This window comes from Rhynchophorus ferrugineus, unplaced genomic scaffold (genome assembly GCF_030347505.1).
Source record: "Rhynchophorus ferrugineus isolate W39M unplaced genomic scaffold, kcgeb_rfMv2 rfM1, whole genome shotgun sequence".
NCBI classification, from domain to species: domain Eukaryota; kingdom Metazoa; phylum Arthropoda; class Insecta; order Coleoptera; family Curculionidae; genus Rhynchophorus; species Rhynchophorus ferrugineus.
Genome location: NW_027472580.1, coordinates 44,445,885 through 44,465,334, shown reverse-complemented (window position 1 = coordinate 44,465,334; position 19,450 = coordinate 44,445,885). Strand labels below are relative to the sequence as shown.

The 19,450-nt window shown below is 30.7% G+C and overlaps 4 protein-coding genes across 10 annotated transcripts; 2 read left to right on the top strand and 2 right to left on the bottom strand.

The window, feature by feature from the left end:
* Nucleotides 1–2,142: 2,142 nt before the first annotated feature.
* Nucleotides 2,143–7,896, bottom strand: LOC143206821 (phosphoribosyl pyrophosphate synthase-associated protein 2). 6 transcript variants are annotated; one of them, XM_076419574.1, is made up of 7 exons: nt 7,797–7,896; nt 3,632–3,862; nt 3,285–3,573; nt 3,061–3,195; nt 2,796–2,936; nt 2,577–2,723; nt 2,143–2,521 (listed from the first exon to the last, which is right to left on the bottom strand). In XM_076419574.1, exons 2-7 carry the CDS (start codon nt 3,826–3,828, stop codon nt 2,363–2,365), a joined length of 1,068 nt encoding a protein of 355 aa, XP_076275689.1. In that variant the 5' UTR covers nt 3,829–3,862; nt 7,797–7,896; the 3' UTR covers nt 2,143–2,362. The 6 variants fall into 6 exon arrangements, with proteins under 6 accessions (XP_076275689.1, XP_076275684.1, XP_076275685.1 ...); XM_076419569.1 differs by lacking the exon at nt 7,797–7,896 and adding an exon at nt 4,361–4,829; XM_076419570.1 differs by lacking the exon at nt 7,797–7,896 and adding an exon at nt 4,687–4,820.
* Nucleotides 4,820–5,760, top strand: l(1)10Bb (BUD31-like protein). Its single transcript, XM_076419580.1, has 3 exons — nt 4,820–5,000; nt 5,056–5,345; nt 5,410–5,760. The coding sequence occupies exons 1-3, from the start codon at nt 4,907–4,909 to the stop codon at nt 5,458–5,460; spliced, it is 435 nt and encodes a 144-aa protein (XP_076275695.1). The 5' UTR covers nt 4,820–4,906; the 3' UTR covers nt 5,461–5,760.
* LOC143206819 (zinc finger-containing ubiquitin peptidase 1) lies at nt 7,797–11,560 on the bottom strand. 2 transcript variants are annotated; one of them, XM_076419564.1, is made up of 10 exons: nt 11,087–11,560; nt 10,873–11,002; nt 10,646–10,812; nt 10,370–10,589; nt 10,179–10,313; nt 9,973–10,122; nt 9,640–9,921; nt 9,333–9,558; nt 9,055–9,278; nt 7,797–8,008 (listed from the first exon to the last, which is right to left on the bottom strand). In XM_076419564.1, exons 1-10 carry the CDS (start codon nt 11,329–11,331, stop codon nt 7,964–7,966), a joined length of 1,824 nt encoding a protein of 607 aa, XP_076275679.1. In that variant the 5' UTR covers nt 11,332–11,560; the 3' UTR covers nt 7,797–7,963. The 2 variants fall into 2 exon arrangements, with proteins under 2 accessions (XP_076275679.1, XP_076275678.1); XM_076419563.1 differs by having other exon boundaries at nt 10,646–11,002; nt 11,087–11,537.
* Nucleotides 11,561–13,712: 2,152 nt separating this feature from the next.
* Nucleotides 13,713–18,831, top strand: LOC143206823 (mitochondrial 2-oxoglutarate/malate carrier protein). Its single transcript, XM_076419579.1, has 5 exons — nt 13,713–14,068; nt 14,124–14,434; nt 15,881–15,997; nt 16,169–16,379; nt 17,947–18,831. Exons 1-5 carry the CDS (start codon nt 14,004–14,006, stop codon nt 18,170–18,172), a joined length of 930 nt encoding a protein of 309 aa, XP_076275694.1. The 5' UTR covers nt 13,713–14,003; the 3' UTR covers nt 18,173–18,831.
* The last annotated feature ends 619 nt before the right edge of the window (nt 18,832–19,450 follow it).

The window sequence follows — 19,450 nt, the reverse complement described above, 5'->3', positions numbered from 1 at the left end:
GACTTGTGACACGACGCATTGTCTTGGTGAAGCAGCAGTTTCTTTTTCTTCAAATGCGGTCGTTTTTCGGCGATAGTCAAAACGGTAGTTTCACGGTAGTCAATGAAAAATATTCCATGCGCATCTCAAAATACAGATGTCATAACCTTACCAGCCGACTGTTGGGTTTTCCCACGCTTTGGAGCGGGTTCATCGTGTGCAGTCCACTCGGATGACTGTCGATTGGACTTCGGAGTGAAATAATGGAATGCTCCGAATCATCAACTCGTCATTGCTTTTGGTCAAAAGTGAGCTCGCGGCACCCACTTTGCACAGAGCTTTCTCATACCCAAATATTCGTGAATGATATGATGTACACGTTCATTTGATATCTTTAGAGTGTCTGCGATCTCTTTCAATTTACGGTCATTCAAAATCATTTTGTGGATTTTTTAATGTTTTCATCGGTAACAACCTCTTTTGGGCGTCCACTGCGTTCACCGTCTTCGGTGCTCATTTCACCACGTCTAAACTTATCATCCCAATCCTTGATGGTTGATTTTCCTGGGGCAGTGTCCAGAAACTCGGCATCAAGCCAAGTTTTCGCTTCAACTGTATTATTCATTGTCAAATTTATACACGCATCTTTTGAGGGTTAGGGCTAACTAAAAAACATATGGATTTAATTCTACTAGCGCCATCTATGCCGTGCCGTTACATTGTGCTACTTTTGGTTGCGAGCTACACTGCGTGTAGTTCACAAGTGCTTGTGTAAAGATCGAATGGGGAAACGAGCGAGATGTTTAAAACTAGATGTGGTCAACATAGGGTTTTTACCTGCTTTTACGCTGAGTGACGTTTTGTACCGCCATTCAACAATACGCTTGTTCTTTCCTAAAAATAAAATATTTTTTAAGTAAAACTAGTTTCATGTTCGAAACAATTTTATTATTTATACCACTTCTCATTTTATAACTGGCGTAGTGGGAAAGACACCGTAAAAAGAGTAAATTTGTATTATCTTCATTCTTCTTATTTTAATTTGTTGTAAAGAAATAAGTGTTTAATACTAAATCCCTATCAACATCTTCACGAATGGCATTTAAAAAGATTTATTACTAAATGGAATAAACCTTTCTTAAGAAATATATTTATTTATGTGTATGTACGACTATGTTTTTTTTCAACCAAGTTGACCAGCTAGTACCAATTAGCCCTTTGCTGATGTCACTTGATTTGCTGAGATACGACTGGGGATTGCCGTATTTTAATTACCTACCGCCAGTAATGAGAGCGTAGGGCTTTAATCAGCTGATTTGTGTATTGCAAGGTGCCAAGGGAGAACCTCATTGAACATATTCCTGAATCTTTTCATGAATGGGATGTTTGATTCGAGATGAGTGTTCGCTTTCCTCATGAACCATGGGGCATTGAGTAACACGCGAACATTTTTGGATTGGAACACTTGGAATTCTGCAAGTTGTATCTTGTACTTCACTGTTTCAAAAAGGGATACTAATTGGATCAGCATTTTATGCAGGATTGCTTTCTGTGGGATTGGAAGTTTTGTTTTTTCTGCAGAGTAGACTACATGCGCCATTGCCTTTGCAGATGGCGTGTTGACCACTGAAACCTGCGGTCGAATTGAAAACCGAGGTATGAGACTTTCTGAAGCATACGGGCGATTTGAAGGCGGTACACATGGAACTCGCTCCGATGAGGGAGCAGAATTGACTGAGTTTTGCTCTGCTTAATCTGTGGTTGTACTTGTAACTTGTACCACGTGGTTGAGTTGGGGTCAATCTGGTGGTAAAAATGCTGTGTCTTCTGCTTTTTTTTGATATCCATTACACAAGACTATTTAAATTAAGATGTAAAAAATTATGAAAAAATTGAATGGTTTATTAAAAGGCGATTAAAATAATAAATATTATACAATTTTATTAGCTTAATTATTTACAGCCACTAGCAAAGAACTATTTTTTTGTTTAACTAGGACATTGATTTTTAACAGCTATTTTAATAATATTAACTTTTTCATTACATATTTACTTGATTGCAATTGAAGACATTTTGTTCTTGCTATTGAAGATATTCAAATTTGAACTAAGTGAATCGCTGACGAATTTAATATCATGAGGAATAAGGAAAAAAAGGCTAAAATAGTCACACGAGATATATTTATTTAACATTTCATAGAATGTGAAAATAATGTTCCCCAAATATCTAGTCCATTTTCACAATCAAAATATCATCACACATACCTATAACAAAAATGATCACTTAGCTTTAGTGTTAAAATTATTCAAAGCAAAAACTAAAAATCTAATGGCCCATATTTTTATGTTCTTAGTTTTAGTCTAGATATGAGTGTATATATCTCTTAGTCTTCAAGAGTAACATTTCTAAAAAGGTAAGACATGGATTCCTTGTTATGGATACGACGAATCGCTTCTGAAAGTAATATAGATATATCAACGGTTTTGATCTTATGACACTGCATCTTCTGCAGTTCATGAGGAATAGTGTTAGTGACGACGACCTAAGAATATAAAATTGTAATTATTTTGTTATTCTTAATTATAATAGGATGTTACTTCATCTATTGGAGAATCTTCTATCAACCTTGGCGCATCAGAAGATAACAACCCATGAGTTGCTAACACATAAATTTTGTAAGCTCCACGTTCCTTCAGAACCTCAGCAGCAGCAACAAAGGATTGAACATCATCAATTAGATCATCCTATAAAGCCATATATATCAAGAAGCTATAAGTAAAAAGCTGTTGCAAGTATAAGTAAAAATACCAACTTACCACCATGATGGCAATTCTACCACCAACATCACCAACCACATTAATTGGAGGTTTTTCTTTTGCAATATGAATAGGCACTCCTACGCCTGCATCCATTGTACGAGAACGGGGAACTGTTGGAGGTGAATATCTTCCATCAACCTAGAAGTATAGTAATGAAGATACATACAAATTTTAACAAATTAATAATATAAAGTACATCTACAGAAGAGAACTAAAAATATATGTCATTTATTTCAGTTTAAATAATGTAAATGGTACTAACTTCATCTGACTCAGCTTCTTTTTGTTCTCCATGTATAACAGCAATACCTAGACGTAAACGTTCAGCATATGACGTTGCTTTTTTAGCAGATCCCGGATTTCTAGCGACGATCACAGCATTTCTATAATCAGGTATCTGCAAAGTATGTTAAGAGTAACCATAAATAAATATAATTACAGTTCCCACTTAATCAAAATGTATTAATTTTGTGACATTCAACGTACACTTTCTTGAATGTATTGAAGTAAAAATGGGCTGGCTCTTAAATTATCAACAGGGCAATCAAAAAAGCCTTGAATTTCTTTCTGATGTAAATCCATTGTAATGATGTGAGTCATACCAGACTTCACCATCATTTGAGCCAATAATTTAGTTACAACACTACCTCGTTTACGCATTTTACATTGTTTACTGTAAGGTAGATATGGAATAACTCCAACAATTGATTTTGCTGAGGATGTTTTTAGAGCATAAGCCATAATCAACATCTCCATTATGTTATTGTTAACATCCCTAAAAATTGTATAATCAACAAATTCATACACTACTTTTCTTATTTTAGAATACATACTTTGTTCCTGTTTGAACAATAAATATATCCTTTCCTCTGACAGAATCTCCTATTTGAAACATAGTCTCTCTGTTGCTTCGATGATAAATTGCACATTGTCCTATGGACACTCCTAGTCTCTTTGCAACTAAATTAGCAAGTTCAGGATGAGAATTACCAGCAATTATGATAATATCTGATGTTTTTGGAGCATCCATACTGGTTCTTTGTGGTAAACGAATCCCTCCAAATCTAAAAAAAACTCATGGTTATCTACTAGACCGCTAGCGCATATTTTGTATTGGTTAATGGAATCCGTTCAAAAAAGGTTATAATAAATAATTATTAGCAGATAAACATGACATGTCTATAGATTAATTACAAAACTATTAGGAAATATATTAGCTATAATAATTACATAAATTATCGAATTTATGCCAAAAGTTAAATTATCGGTGCAAGATGAAAAACTGTATTTTTCTAATAAGAACCAAATAGATATAATGCATATGACATATTACGATAACAAATGAAAAAATCAAGGAAAACATGTAAAAAATAGATTAATATGACCAAGTATATCATATCACCTATTTGTTTTATGAAACATTGTTACGCTTATATACTATAGCAATATACATTATTTTAAACTGAAAACTATAAACGTGTTCAAATAGAAATACTTCACAATCCCGAAAAAAACATTTCTTTTTTATTTCTTATATTCATTTTTCTTTTCATGGTACTTACAAGAAATCAGCTTACACCACCTAATTTGTTAGATTTTGATTGTTTTTCAAAACTTGAATGTTTGTGATAAATTTTTCGATAAAATTATATTTAAATAAACAACTGTATTGTTGGTTAAACTGATAACAGACCAAAGCTACGACGTGTATTTCTTCTATACATGTTATTATATCATAATATAAGAACAAATTAAATTATTTACCTTAAATAGCCTTAGTTTAATTTATTATGTAGCCAGTTTTAAAAAAATCAAGGATTGTTAATTAAGTGCTTTTTATTCCCGTTTTTTTTGTAATAACAAATTGAAAATTTCAACTTTATTTTACCTTATTTATAAACAAGTATGTTTGGCCATAAATAATATATACATTAATTAAATACGGAAAATTTGTTTGAAAACAACACTACCTAAAATTTGTATATGTAACTAGGAATAAGCGTACGTGTTTTCTTGAATTAAAAAGAATATGAATTAAATCTAACCTAAAATATATACATCAACAGTCCACTTTTGTTATTACATTTTGTTTTTACATTTCTACAAATATGCCTAAAGTTCGTCGTAGTAAAAAAGCACCACCAGAAGGGTGGGAATTAATAGAACCAACGCTAGATGAACTAGAGCAGAAAATGAGAGAAGGTAAAATATCAGTTATGAACTTTTTCAGAAGATACCAAGATTTTATTCCTTATAGCTGAAACGGAATCCCATGAAGGCAAACGAAAAAACGAATCATTATGGCCAATATTCAAAATTCACCATCAAAAATCAAGATATATATATGATTTGTTTTATAGACGAAAAGCAATATCGAGAGAACTGTACGAATATTGTCTTAATGAAAATATTGCTGATAAAAACTTGATAGCAAAGTGGAAAAAACAAGGTTATGAGAATTTGTGTTGCTTGAGATGCATTCAAACTAGAGATACTAATTTTGGTACTAATTGTATATGCAGAGTACCAAAAGGAAAATTAGAAGAGGTAACAGAAAGAAGTTTTCATATACACTATTATTTAACTGACCTGGTAATTGTTTTCATTGTAGGGAAGAATAGTGGAATGTGTTCATTGTGGATGCAGAGGATGTTCAGGTTAACATTAGTTTATAACAAGAAAAAAAACTTGCATATATTTTATGTATTTAATTATAATTTAAGCCAATTTAATCGACGGACTATTTGGAAATAGATGTTTAGTTATTGCTGTGTATTAAGTTCAATAACATACTATTTAAGGACTATCTTTCTTTACTTCAATCATTGTACCAAAATTTAATGTCCAAATTAAATTCATTACATAAATTAAAGGCAAAAAAGAAAACTATAAAATAAATTCCCAAACATATTTAAAATTAACTTTGATTTTTTATTATATAATAAAAGCTATGAATTTGAAACCTCTTTACTTTAGTTTAACAACACTCCCACTTAATAAATGTATTAAAATATAGTATTTCCATCAAACAAAGAGGTTCCATACTCACATTTGATATATTTGTCATGTTAAATAAAAGTATACAAAACAATGACTATTTCTTTTATCACATTAAAGAATTAACTGAAGATTAGTTCTAATTTAATATGTAATAGACAAGCGGTAATGTGTACAGTGTCTGAACTTAGGACTATATTATCATAAAGTAGGGTATTATTTTGTTTCTAATGTCATATGTAATATTTTGAATATTACCATATATATATATATGGAAGAGAGGACTGGAAATTATTATGAAACCATGTAGAGATAAGAGATATAATATTGTATTAACTAATTTTTGAGAGGTGTATTTGATGAGGTATACATTGCAGATGCAGTTAACAAAAGATCTTTAAAGCTATCAGTATTAATTATTTCATAGACAAAAATACTTAAAGTTTCAACATATATTAAATATTCCTTTATGATTGTCAGAAAATGCAATACACCATCAATGACACTAAAAGCAAAACAGACCCATATATTTAATTAGCTGCATCCAAGCTCACGCAGTGTCAAGTAATTGGAAATATGTTTAACCTTGATCAAAAATAGACTATCCTTGGCTAATTTTCTTTCCATTTATTTCAGTCAGAACAAAAGGCAGGCTTATATTATCAACTGTTACCGTCATCAAATATTTGATGAAAAAATTTCCTTATTCATATTATTTTATTGTAAAACCCTGCATTTCAATATCTGCGCTTAAATCCTAGGTCAAGCATAACTCTTCAGTGCTTATATCTACACAACAGTGCATTGCAGCTTAGGAACTTAAAAAGGAATGGATGATGTCACAACAAATGATACATTCATCTAAAAACTTAAATTGCTCAATAAGAATAAAGTTCTCTTTAATAATAATTTAAGTAGGATATTAATGGTATTGAATCCTGTAACTACTTTTGTTTTAAATCATGTGAGATTATCTTTTATCAATACAATCATAGTTCTAAAACTGACTGATAACCATTTGAATATAAGATTCTATGCTAAACACTAAACTATAGTAACTTAAGATTTAAAAGTTTAGGCAATGCAGAATATTCAAATATCGTATATAACATGTATCCACAAACAAAACAAAATATCACAACAAAGATGTGCTAACGATGACTTCATACAATCCTTTACACATCATTAACACATACAATACAATATGGCACTAAAATAAAATAAATAACAAATATATTAACAATAATATAAGTTTTTTTACAGTTACACTAAAAGTAATCAGTTAATAATGTCTATAGCCAAAAATAATATCAAAACAAAAAATTAATATCCTAGTAAAGATTAAATTATTGCAGATTTTAAGACACAACATTAACACTAAAATAATAGTTTAAAAAATTAACTACAAAAAGCAATAAAATAGCTGCCTTGAAATGAAAAAATGTCTATCTTTGGAGGAAACATATTTTAAGACTTTAATATTGAGAAATTAATATTGCTGTGTAAAAATCGATATCGCTTCATATTATATTTGCTATTATAAATAAGGCAAGAAAGATTACCTTTACTGTCACTGTATTTATCACGAATACATAAATAATTTCAAAAACAAGTGTATTTTAAAAGCTTCAATCTTTTCCTTTTCTCGACGGAACAACTAACTCCCATACAAAAAGTCACTTAACATGAGATACTTATAAATTACTCATTAATTTTAGATTTGTACTATATGAATGAAAATAGGACCATAAAGTTGAATACCATGCTAATAAATTTGATTCTCTTTACTGATAATTCTAAATTCCACTTAAATATCCAATAAGCTATTGCAAAAACTTTGTTAGTTATTAGTATTATAGCATTTTTTTGTTTTTTTTTTCTGAAGTTTACAGTGTATATAGCTCAATAATACCAGATGCGGTGAAAAAATATTAGCATAAATATCTTAAATAAAGTATAAAACTGTTTAAAGAGTCTGAGCTGTGAAATTTCATCTGTTACCGTTGTCCATATATCAGTTGAAGCCTAACATTCGTCTACGTACACCTCCTGATCAATATGCAGATATATTTTTGAACAGCAAAGGTGGTCAACAATGATTTTTCGTAAACATCTGTTAAGCAGGATGAAATGGTGTCCTAGGGGAGGGAGGGGAATTGACACTAACCTCACCGTTCTTGAGGTATTCGCGTACCACGAAGTATTTTACTAGCCTGAAAAAAATAGTAGTAATTTCAAGGAAATGTTATAATTTTCGGTACAAAAATGACGATTTTCACCATTCGACAAAAGGCCAACAGTGACTGTTGTCTATCAAGTGCACGCACTTGGTACAATTATTGGTATTTTTTGTATTATACTGGCATTGCTTTTATTTTCTTTATATTTACGGAATGAATTTCATGTCCCGTATGTATTTATCTGCTTTATGTAATTTATTGTTTTGTTATTACTCTTTTATATAGAAAAGCGTCACAAATTATACCGATTTATAAAGAAGTTTTAGTGCAAGCACTCCGATTTTATTAAAAAAAGTTATATTGAATAATAATTAATAAATAGTCCATACAGCATTCTAGATATGATACCACCCGTTATTTACTCAGTCAAAAGTTATTGAGTTTAAAAAATGGGAAATCCAGAAGGTAACTTTCGTTACACGTTTTTTTTACTTACGAAAACGAAAAAATTCTGCGCAGGTTTGTCGAAAATTGTGTGGTGATTATGGCGAAGTGTCCGTTTTCGTTTCGGAAGTTTCGATGAAGATTGGTTTATTTCATTTCGCGACAACCAAGAGTTTCCATGTGGAACTCAATGCTGAAATGAAACTATTTCAAACCATTTTTGTAACAGATCATTACGCCTAATGAAAACTAGATAACGTACGACAATAATATGCGAAAATTATAATGGTGTACTGTCAACATCTAATGCTATTGAAGCAGACGGAAAAAGACCACAATTGATCAACAGAAAAGGCCTTCCGTTATGACAAAACTAAATCACACATATTTTCAGTGACTTGCAAAAGAGATTGCTTGTAAATTATAATGCATCCACCATATTGGACCTGACCTTGCTCTGTCCGACTACAATTTGTATAAAACATACACATAGCTCCTATTACCTCATATAGAAAATTAAGCCATAAAAACATGTCATTATAATGTCAAAAAGTAATCTGTCAATTCTTTAGTTCAGTGAATTATTTTTTGAAATATTTCAAAAACTTATTGAAGGAGATATTTTGTGGAATTACCTGATACTGTTGTTCATTATCTATAGTGCCAACAACAGCTGCTATTTGATACTGCTTTGCTTTCATGGAAGCCTCGCTTTTTCTCAAGATACGCAATGCACTGGATGAGTTGCTAGTATCGCCCAATTGTGCCATCTGTTGGGGAGAGTGACTAGGATCCAAAACCAATAAAACTAAGCTGCCATCTCTGTGTAATTCAATACCCATTATTGTTCGACTATGACCTTAAAAAACGTAACCGTGAAAAAATAAAATTTGATTTTACATTTGCTAAATACCTTGATGTTGAAGGTATAAGGGAGGGGTGAATTCACCAGCAGAGCTATTCTCAAAATAGTTCAATACCCATTTAAAAAGTTCTGGGTGAGATCCACCTGGGCCTGTTGATCTGTGGAAATCTATTAATTGGCAACGAATTCGCAAAAATGACAGCAAAGTTGCCACTTCTGTCGCTCCAATCCATTTTCTTGTATTCACTAACCTACATTCTAACTGTTCTGACCCCTTAAATTCATAAATAAGATATATATATATGTAAAAAATATGGTACTCCTTAAATATCAAAACAAAGGCACTAACACTTACCTGAATGTCAAATCCCTGTGACCAAGCTTGTTCAATAAGACTTTGCAAACGTGATATACTTGGAACCGAACTTCTTGGTGGTTTTTCTTTCTGCCACAGTTTATAGAGTCTCTCATTGTAACCTGTATGTGTTAATAGACTTGATATGAGCATCTGAATGTTGCGATAACCACAGCCCCAACCTCTATCACCATATGATGAGGCATAGTGATCCACACAAGTACATAAGACATTTCTTACTACATTGGTAGCACTATTGCTCATTGCTCTTACCCGAGGCACCTAATTTTTAAATATAAGTTCATATGCTTTTATATATAAGTGAATACATACTATGCTTCTTGTAACTGAACTGCCATCATCTACCCCACAACTTTCAGCTGCTTTTAAGTCAAGTTGACGTTCATAGTAATCAGCTACACTCATTTCTCCTGCATACACAGCTCTTTGCATATTTGTAACAGATTGTTCACGAAAGTTTCCCTTAATTTGTAAACAAAAATGATATAAAAATTAATAAAATATTTTTATGAAGTTACCTGATTATCCATTCCATATTGAGCACGAAGCATTTCAAATTCACGTTTTTCTCTTTCGCGCAAAGCTGCTCTATCTGCAGGTTGTGGGGAACCAGCAGGAAAATGAGATTCAACATGTTGCTGAACTGACTCACCCTATAAAATTATATACACCAATTATATTCAATCAATTCAACAAGCAAATCACTTACATCGGTACTTTTATCTAATGATATTCCACATACTGGACATGAATAAACAACAGGACTTGCAGGAGACAAAACATCTTTATGTTCAATATTAACATGCAATTCTAGATCTGGTGCTAAGGCAAATGTTTTGATGCATAATGGACAGGAAAAGGCCTCAGAGGTGGTAGTGGTGGTAGTAGTACTAGCACCAACAGAAGGTGATGTTAAATCAAAATGACTCCTAAAATAAATAAGATATATTTAATTGTTATTGGTTTTAATAATTATCAATAAAACCTGTTAACATGCTCCTCTAACTCATTAGGACTTTGACTAGTATAATTACACATAGGACATTGTAGAACCTGTAATGAACTTTTTAATTTTAATGCTAAATTAGATCTCAGTGGTGATCCTTGACCATGGCTCGAATTTTGAGGACTAACCTCACCACCTCCATTAACCTGCAGTATATTAAAATATATAAAACATAAGATACCATATATAATATAATTTAAACATACTTTTGGATTTAAATTAATATTTGCTATATTTCCTTTATTCTCAACTTTCTCCTTATTACTAATTTTATTTGAATATGTAGCTGGATTGTTCCAGTTTATACCATTATCTTCACTAAATCCATTAAATTCACTAAAAAATAGGAAACAACTAAGTACAAATAAATAAGCCAACAAAAGTATATATTACAAATTACTAGGTCTTGTACTCAATTACCTAGGGCTTGTATCATCAATAAAACTCATATTTTGTTCAGATTCTGGTGTTAAAAAATCCAAATGAGCTTGGTTAACATGAAGGATTAATTCAGCAGGACTCACATCAGTTAGTTCACAAAAGGGACAAATTCCTGTACCCTCTACGTGAGCTGTATGTGTGTGAATTCTAAATTCATCTTCGCTTAGACCATCTAAGCCGCATATTTCACAGCAATAGTTAAAATCCGGAATATTACTAGCCATTTTTCACTCTTTGAGGTTAATGTATTAGTAGGGTTGAAATATGTAAGACATTTAGGGCTAATAATATTATATTAGTTCCAATACATACTGTTTATATAATAACAACTTTAAGTTAATTATTTATACGTCCTAAGTGTCGAACAGTATAACAAAAGAATTACACTTGACATTATCTTTGACCTATTTATTTTCTTCAACCACAGATTGGCAAATTGTAGAACTGTCTGTCACTTCTTGCTAATATTGTTCATATATTTTCTATTGGAAATGACTTAATCATAGAATAGATACCTACAGTTATGCATTATTAATTAATTCATTTATTAATCATTTGTATTAATATAATATTCAGCTCGCTTACGGTAACTATCCCGTCTAATCATAAATACTTATTGGTAAAGTCGAAGATTGGGCATAATATCAAATAATAGACCAGTATCGGCAACTAGCAGGGGTGTGCAACTGCAATGGTAAGTAGTGGGACAAAGTTTCGCTTAGTCCAATCATTGGCGGCGCTGACAACGCGAATTTGATTGGTTAGTTTAAAATAGTTATGTAGAAACCTGTAAGGAAAATACTTTGCTTTGATTGGTCTGCCATTTCCCCTGATTATTTTGTGACGTCACATTTATTGGCCAATAGCATTTAAATAAAAATCAAATTTAAATTTTTAAATTAATTTATTAAAATAAAATCCTATACAAATATACATTACACTTATGTGTAATAATATAAATATATATAAACAAAAAGCAAAAAAAAAAAAACAATTATGAACTCTATTCTAGGCAATATTAAAATATCTATAATTCTTCTATAAGGCCTTCCCATATATGTTTAGTGCCATCAATTTTATGGGATCTATTAGAGTTCTAACTTATCTTGATATATTGAAGGTAAACTTTAAATCCTTTCCTGTTGATATTACATTAACTTCAATTAAACCAAAAATACAATCAAACCTCAGAATAACTTAAAATTTTGTCTTGAAAATCATTATGGATTGGACAGTCGAAACACTAAAAATTTATGTGTTTTTTAAAAATATTTAGATTTTAGAGTATTTAATCTGTGGAACTACTTAATATACAATATAGACAAATATTGCATGTTGTCTCTTTTTCAGAAGTTTTGTTAAATAGCCTGAAATAAGACTAAAATACAATATTAGACTTTTGTTTTCCTCAGAGCAAAATTCTCTGGAACTGAAAATATAGACTCAACTGGTGATTTAACCACCTCAAGTGGTACTAGATCTCCCGTTAAAAAAGAATATAAGTTATCTAACATGTTCATCTACTTCACAATTTTCTCCGGGAGCATGATGTGAAAAAATTGAAATGATGAGCCCTTTTAAAAATTTCTCGAACATACTAGGGGAAGGATGCTGTTTCTACCTCTATGACCTCTAATAGACCCAACAAAAATCTTTAAGCAATCTTGGTTAAGATTTGTTAAACAAATGTAGTTATGTGTAAATTTAGACAAAATAGATTTCTTTAAGTTAATAAATCCCCTAAAAGTAGCAATTAAATTTTTAATTGATGGCACCATAACAAATATTTTCTTAACAAGGCAATCAAATTTAAATATATAATTCCTCTACTATAAAATGATTGAACACTGATTGTTCTAAAAAGTTAAAGTATTGCAAATATTTTAGGGATATTTTATAATTAAAAGTAGTATTTATTACTACTAATTATCCAGTTATATTAATTATTACCTTCTTGTAAGACTTCTTTATGTAGAGACATCACACTGACAACATACGCACAACTTGGTAGATTAATTGAATTTTATTACTACTAACATCTTCATAAATTTTTGAATTTCTGTAAACAAGCAATATATAAACAGACATGTAGTAGTTAGATAATTTTATATGTACCTGATAAAACCAATGATGGATATGCATTTACCCAAATACCTGTTCGTGAAGGATAATTTTAAATTTTTCACTAATATGTCCATAACAAACACCATGACGTTGATATATTTGCATTGTGGTTTATCCAGGTAACTTACTACTATTTACTTGATCAACCCATTTTTGGAAAGGAGCGAGATCATTCTTTGGGAAACGATGTCTAATTTCCGTAGTAGAATTTTACCCTGGTACACTACATCTTTTACTACACTGACGTATTGTCATCAATTTTTATATTATTACCCCATAATAATTAATGTAAAACAGAAAATATGCACAACGTAAAACGAAAATTTCGTGATCTAAACAAAAACCATAACCTACAAACAACAAACATAAAAATGGACGCCCATAGAAAATGCTGATTTCACACAATTTGATCGACCAATCACATTTCATGTTAGTGGCGGCACCTGGAATTTAAACTGCCAATCACAATTTGCGATCGCAGCGCTACAGTTGATTGAACTAAACAAAACATTTCCCCAAGGTCGCCTATACCGTGAAATTTCTATTTTTTCTATGGCAACTAGTAAAACAATATAATATATATTGCCTGTCTATTCAATTTTTTGAATATAGTTTGTAATTTTTACGTATGCTAATAGCATAGTATTAGATTGTATGGGTAGAACTTGTTTAAATGACCTTCCTCACCTCATAGTGATAAGTTCGGCTTTTCTCACATTGTTTTTATTTAGTCGATACTGTGTTTTGTATGAAAAAGTCCAACACCTAAAATATGGGTGATAAAGAGGTAAAACGTATTCCCAACTCCATCAAATTTTTATTTGGAGGTACTGCTGGGTAATAACTATTTTAAATTATATCTACACTTTATATAATAATGCTTTTTCCTCAGGATGTTAGCAACCTGTTTTGTTCAGCCACTGGATTTGTTAAAGAATCGTATGCAGCTGAGTGGGCAGGGCGGAAAAGCAAAAGAACATAAAACATCATTTCATTTACTCAAATCTATTGTTAAAAATGAAGGTGTTTTTACATTATATACAGGGTTATCAGCTGGTCTTATGAGACAAGCAACATATACGACAACTAGATTAGGAATATATACTTGGCTGTTTGAATCATTTTCAAAAGATGGAGTTCCACCAAATTTTGTAACAAAAGCTGCCTTAGGTATGGCTTCAGGAGTGTGTGGAGCATTTGTGGGTAAGTAACATATTTCATACATAAAATTAAATGATACTCTATAACTTAATTTTATAAAAGTGAGCCTGTGTTATGCAATGATATGACATATTACAGTATTCAGTTTTCCTTGTTTTGACTTTTATTTTATAACATTACACTATATTCTTTGGATGATTGTAAGTAAATAAGTATTTCACAAGTTATAAATGCATGAATAGCAGAAAACTATCCTATTCTTTAATTTGAAGGTTTTCTGGATTAACTGTTTTATTATTTATTTGTATCTTTAATTTCATATTATATAATGTATATAGCATATTACATTTTGATAAACGTATATATACAATTTGCAAATAAATAGTAATCTTTATTAACACTTAGATTATGAATTGATAAGAGGCTGTATCATAACATTAGTCTTAAATTTATTTTGACATATTTTTTATTTTAACATTTTGCAGTTGTTGCAGTATTTAACAATAATTCAAGATTCATAAAGTTATAAATTGACAATTCAGGTGACAGTTTCCATGGGGTATAAATAATAGTTGTTATACCGATAACAATTTACATTTTTTCATTTTATAGATATGGATGTTATAAAAACATGTTCAGTGATCTATGTTGTTATTGTATATAATGTATTTTTGATGCAAATAACTGCTCAAGTATTGTTTCTTTTCTTTTCGGTGTCATATAGCCGTTGAAATTGATAAATAGGCACACAGATAACCAAAAAATATTTTTTTATTACACTACTGTAGAAAATAGCTTTCAATTAAGTCAAGGTTATAGAATATTGTTAAGACTTGGTATCATTCAAATAAACTTTGTCAAGGTCTTTGTTCCAAAGACCTGTTTTAATGCACCATATGTAATCTGTTTTTAATTAAGTTGATAACATTTCTTCTGAATGCACATTTTTTTAAATTGTAAATTCTTCAAAATATTTTTATGTTAATGATTAAAATAAAACGTAAACTTTACCCAAATAAATTCTCATTAATAATTGATAAAAGTATTTTGAAGTAGTTCTATCATATGATCATAATATTGGTCTTGTGATGGATCTCAAATATGTTTCCAAAATCCTTGAAAATATATTTAGAGCGTCGTTCTATACATCACCTAGAAATAACTCTTTGTGACGATATTGGCATGAAGTCAATAACCTTATAGAAAGACTGTCCTACAGTTTTTTAATTCATTTAATTACATTTGAAGAATTACATTAAAGAAGCTAATCTTTTATCATTTTTATCCATATAAGCGTTGTTTAATTTATTTCTAAATATTTTCTACTATTTTATTTAAATTGTTTGTTTCATCTATTATTGAATAGGTATTAATGAAAATGTTTATTATTTTATGAAATATTTACCCCAGCAGAGATTTACAATTAGCACAGTATTGTTATGAAAACAGTAAAAAATATTTTAAAATAGTGATAATTTTGTTCCAAAGGTACTCCTGCAGAGGTCGCTTTGATTCGCATGACTGCTGATGGAAGACTACCGCTCAATGAAAGAAGAAACTATAAGAATGTATTCGATGCCTTATTTAGAATTTATAGAGAGGAAGGTAGGTAAACATCATGAGTTTCATGATATTTATATATTTAAAGTGGCATTTTTTATCAAAGAAGTCCAATAATACCTATATATTATTCAATTGCGGTTAATTGTAATAATTGCGGTAAATTGTAAATTGTAATTGATATGACCTAGCAGTTCTAATCGTATTTTATTATAGGGTTAACTACATTATGGAGAGGTGCTGTACCCACTATGGGTCGTGCCATGGTTGTTAATGCTGCCCAACTTGCCAGTTACTCCCAAGCTAAACAATCTTTGGTAAAAACAGGGTATTTTGAGGAAGGTATTTTTCTACATTTTATGGCTTCGATGATTTCCGGCTTAGTTACAACAGCTGCCAGTATGCCCGTTGATATCGCCAAAACTAGGTATGATATTTATATGTTTTATTAGTGATAAAGTAATTAAAATGTTTAATTAACACTATATATATATTCTAGTTAGTCCTTTAATAAATTTTTAGTTTTTAATTTTTAGTTAAATATGCTGAGCAAAACCTATTGTGTATATATTATTTTATATATATTGTAGTATTATATAATCCTATATGTTTTTATATATACAATGAACTGTTTGTTCAATCCAATATTGCATAGCTCTTGGGTATACCTTAAGCAATAATCTGTAATCTAAACTGTGTTTTTTGATGGGCCCATTATGCTATCCTGAGTCATTAGTTGTAAAAGTAATTTTTTTTTAGTTAAAAAATTCATTCAGTGATAGGTTTATGCTAATGCCCTATAATGCTTCAGATACAGAATGTATGATTTTTGAAATCCTAAGTAAAGATTGCCTTGTTTGTCTTGGGATCTCAGAATAGAATTTAACTATTAAAATCCTACGAGAGATTCAGACATCAGATAATATAAAATCAAGCTTATAAATTAATTTTACAGGATTTACAGCAGATTATGTTACTGTGTATTAAATCGCATCTGGTACATTTGTAAACAGCTTTATGTTGAAGCCTTACACCCGTGCCAGGCTTCACTTCACTTCATTTTACTTTTTTACCTCATTTTAAAGAAAAAGGCAGCTGAAAATCATTGAATGCTGTGTGAAGCTTATGGCAAGCATTCTCCACCGATTTCAATATGTGAGTACTGGTTTAAACATCTTTAAAAGTGGTGATTTTGACACTGAAAACAAAGAGCGTTCTGGACAGCTAAAAAATAAAGACGAGGATTTGAAGGCATTACTCTATGATGATTTATGTAAAACACAAGGAGTAACACAAGAAACCATTTTCCAATCAGTAGAAGAACATGGGGACCCATTGTGATAATCCAAGCAATAATCCATCATGGCAACCACCTGGTCATGCATCAACATCAACGGCAAAAACGAATATCCGTGGCTTGAATGAATGGAATGCTCTATATTTGTGGGATCATTGGTGTGGTATACTATAAGCCGCTAAATCCTAATGAAATCATCAATAGATCTACTACAACTGATGCGTTTAAGTAGAGCATTGCGCGAAGAGGCCGGAATACAAGCAAAGGTGCAACAATATTATTCTTCAGCATGACAGCGCTCGAGCACATGTTGCAAAACCGGTGAAAACGTACTTGGAAACACAAGTTGTATTCTCCAGACAGTGCCTTTTAATTACTGCAGTTCTGACACATGAGTCGTGACCTGTCTGAGCAATGCTTCACTTCTTATGAATATACCAAAAATGGGTCGATTCATTGATACCCTCAAAAGATACATCGATCTTTCGAAATTGAATCCGTAAATTGCCTGAAAGATGGAAAAAAGTTGCGGCTATCGATGGACAATACTTAATATTACATTGTACTGACTTTTCACAATAAAGCACCAACTAAAAAATTAATTTATAGACCTAAATATTCAATAAAAATAATAAATTATTATATGTTATATTATATGCTTATTTTATCTTTCAATCTATGTTTGTTTTTATTTCAGAATTCAAAATATGAAAACTATCAACGGCAAACCGGAATTTTCGGGACCATTTGACGTCTTAGGTAAAATATTACGAAACGAGGGAGTATTTGCATTGTGGAAAGGTTTCTTCCCATATTACTTCCGTTTGGGTCCACATACTGTGTTAACTTTCATTTTCCTGGAACAAATGAACGGTGCTTATAATAAATATGTGCTCAAACAAGAGACGCACGCTACCCTATAAGTACTACAGATCAGCAACTGTATTATCGACAAGATAAATTTAATCTAAAATGCTCTAGAAAATTTTAGAGAAATAGTGTCGCCAAATAATTATAGTGATAAAGAAGAGCATTTTATTAGTTCTGCCGAGACATTCAGAAAATGTTAGGCAGATCAACTATATTTATATAATTGTGTCCTAGGCTTCAAAAAAGCATTTTAAATAAATAATTTTAACCACTTTTCCAAACCTCTTAACAAATTAAACTCGACGTAAATATTTTTGATAGGTTTAACATATCAAAACTACTGCAGTTTACAATATATTAGTTAATATTATTTGCATAAAAAAGTGAATATTGTTTTTAATTTTTCTATATTAATTTATACCTTCTATAACATGTCTTCTTTATCAATGTTGTTACATGCACAATAATATAAGTATAGGGCGGAAGATGGTATTGTATCATATGATAAAAATATATATTTTTCGAATTAATATACAATTATACACTCATTGTCTTTATAATCTACAACTTTTAGAAATCTATTGTTATAAAAATATTTTTACATTACTTTTTGAAATATTTCAATTTCATCACATATTTATCATCACTGTGATCATTATGTTATAGTCGTTATGTTTGTTTTGTCGTTTAAATATAGCAATGTTAAAAATAACAAGGCCTTTTAATTTTAATACTTTACACCTAATACACTTGGAAAAATTCAATTCAAATTCCTGCTATACCAAGTTTCCAGCTAAAATATATTTTCTTTTTAGTATAGTTCATATTCTATTGATATTTTTGTATATTAAGATCTATGACCTTACGGTTATTTTCAATAAGGACGGGTCAATGTTGATATGGATTATAATTAGCTGTTTGTAGTCCTTGTAAGTTATTGTGAACCTATAACACTCAGGGACATAATACAGCACTATGCAAAATGATAATTAGGGTCAAATTCGACGGTTTTGCCAACTAATTCACGTTAATTTTGCGATGATACAGTACTGTCAAATCGGTTATGTCTGCTGTTTGCTGCTTAGCGCCGATCTGCTGAAACATCTACCATCCATGTCCATATGGTTAAATTTGGGTCAAAAGAATTCGATTATCATTGTTCTATAGTGCTCACAGTTTCGTAAAAATTGGCACGAAACAGTATCTACTTTTTGTGGATGATTTATCACGTGCTAAACCTCGTACGGATTAGCTTTCTTCTATACGCAGCAATTAAACTTTTTAATTAACTTCCATATGTCTTTAATGTCACAGAGAAAATTACTCTGTTT

What these genes read in the sequence shown, in the direction of transcription:
- LOC143206821 (XM_076419568.1), bottom strand. Translation starts at nt 4,220, where the DNA reads ATGTTTCATAAAACAAATAG. An exon ending in ATGTTTCATAAAACAAATAG is followed by an intron (nt 3,863 to 4,200) that starts GTGATATGATAT and finishes AGTTTTTTTTAG; the next exon opens with ATTTGGAGGGATTCGTTTAC. An exon ending in ATTGTTCAAACAGGAACAAA is followed by an intron (nt 3,574 to 3,631) that starts GTATGTATTCTA and finishes TACAATTTTTAG; the next exon opens with GGATGTTAACAATAACATAA.
- LOC143206819 (XM_076419563.1), bottom strand. Translation starts at nt 11,331, where the DNA reads ATGGCTAGTAATATTCCGGATTTTAACTATTGCTGTGAAATATGCGGC. An exon ending in ATTGATGATACAAGCCCTAG is followed by an intron (nt 11,003 to 11,086) that starts GTAATTGAGTAC and finishes CCTATTTTTTAG; the next exon opens with TGAATTTAATGGATTTAGTG. An exon ending in GTTCAGTTACAAGAAGCATA is followed by an intron (nt 9,922 to 9,972) that starts GTATGTATTCAC and finishes TTTAAAAATTAG; the next exon opens with GTGCCTCGGGTAAGAGCAAT.
- LOC143206823 (XM_076419579.1), top strand. Translation starts at nt 14,004, where the DNA reads ATGGGTGATAAAGAGGTAAAACGTATTCCCAACTCCATCAAATTTTTA. An exon ending in TAGAATTTATAGAGAGGAAG is followed by an intron (nt 15,998 to 16,168) that starts GTAGGTAAACAT and finishes ATTTTATTATAG; the next exon opens with GGTTAACTACATTATGGAGA. An exon ending in GTTGATATCGCCAAAACTAG is followed by an intron (nt 16,380 to 17,946) that starts GTATGATATTTA and finishes TTTTTATTTCAG; the next exon opens with AATTCAAAATATGAAAACTA.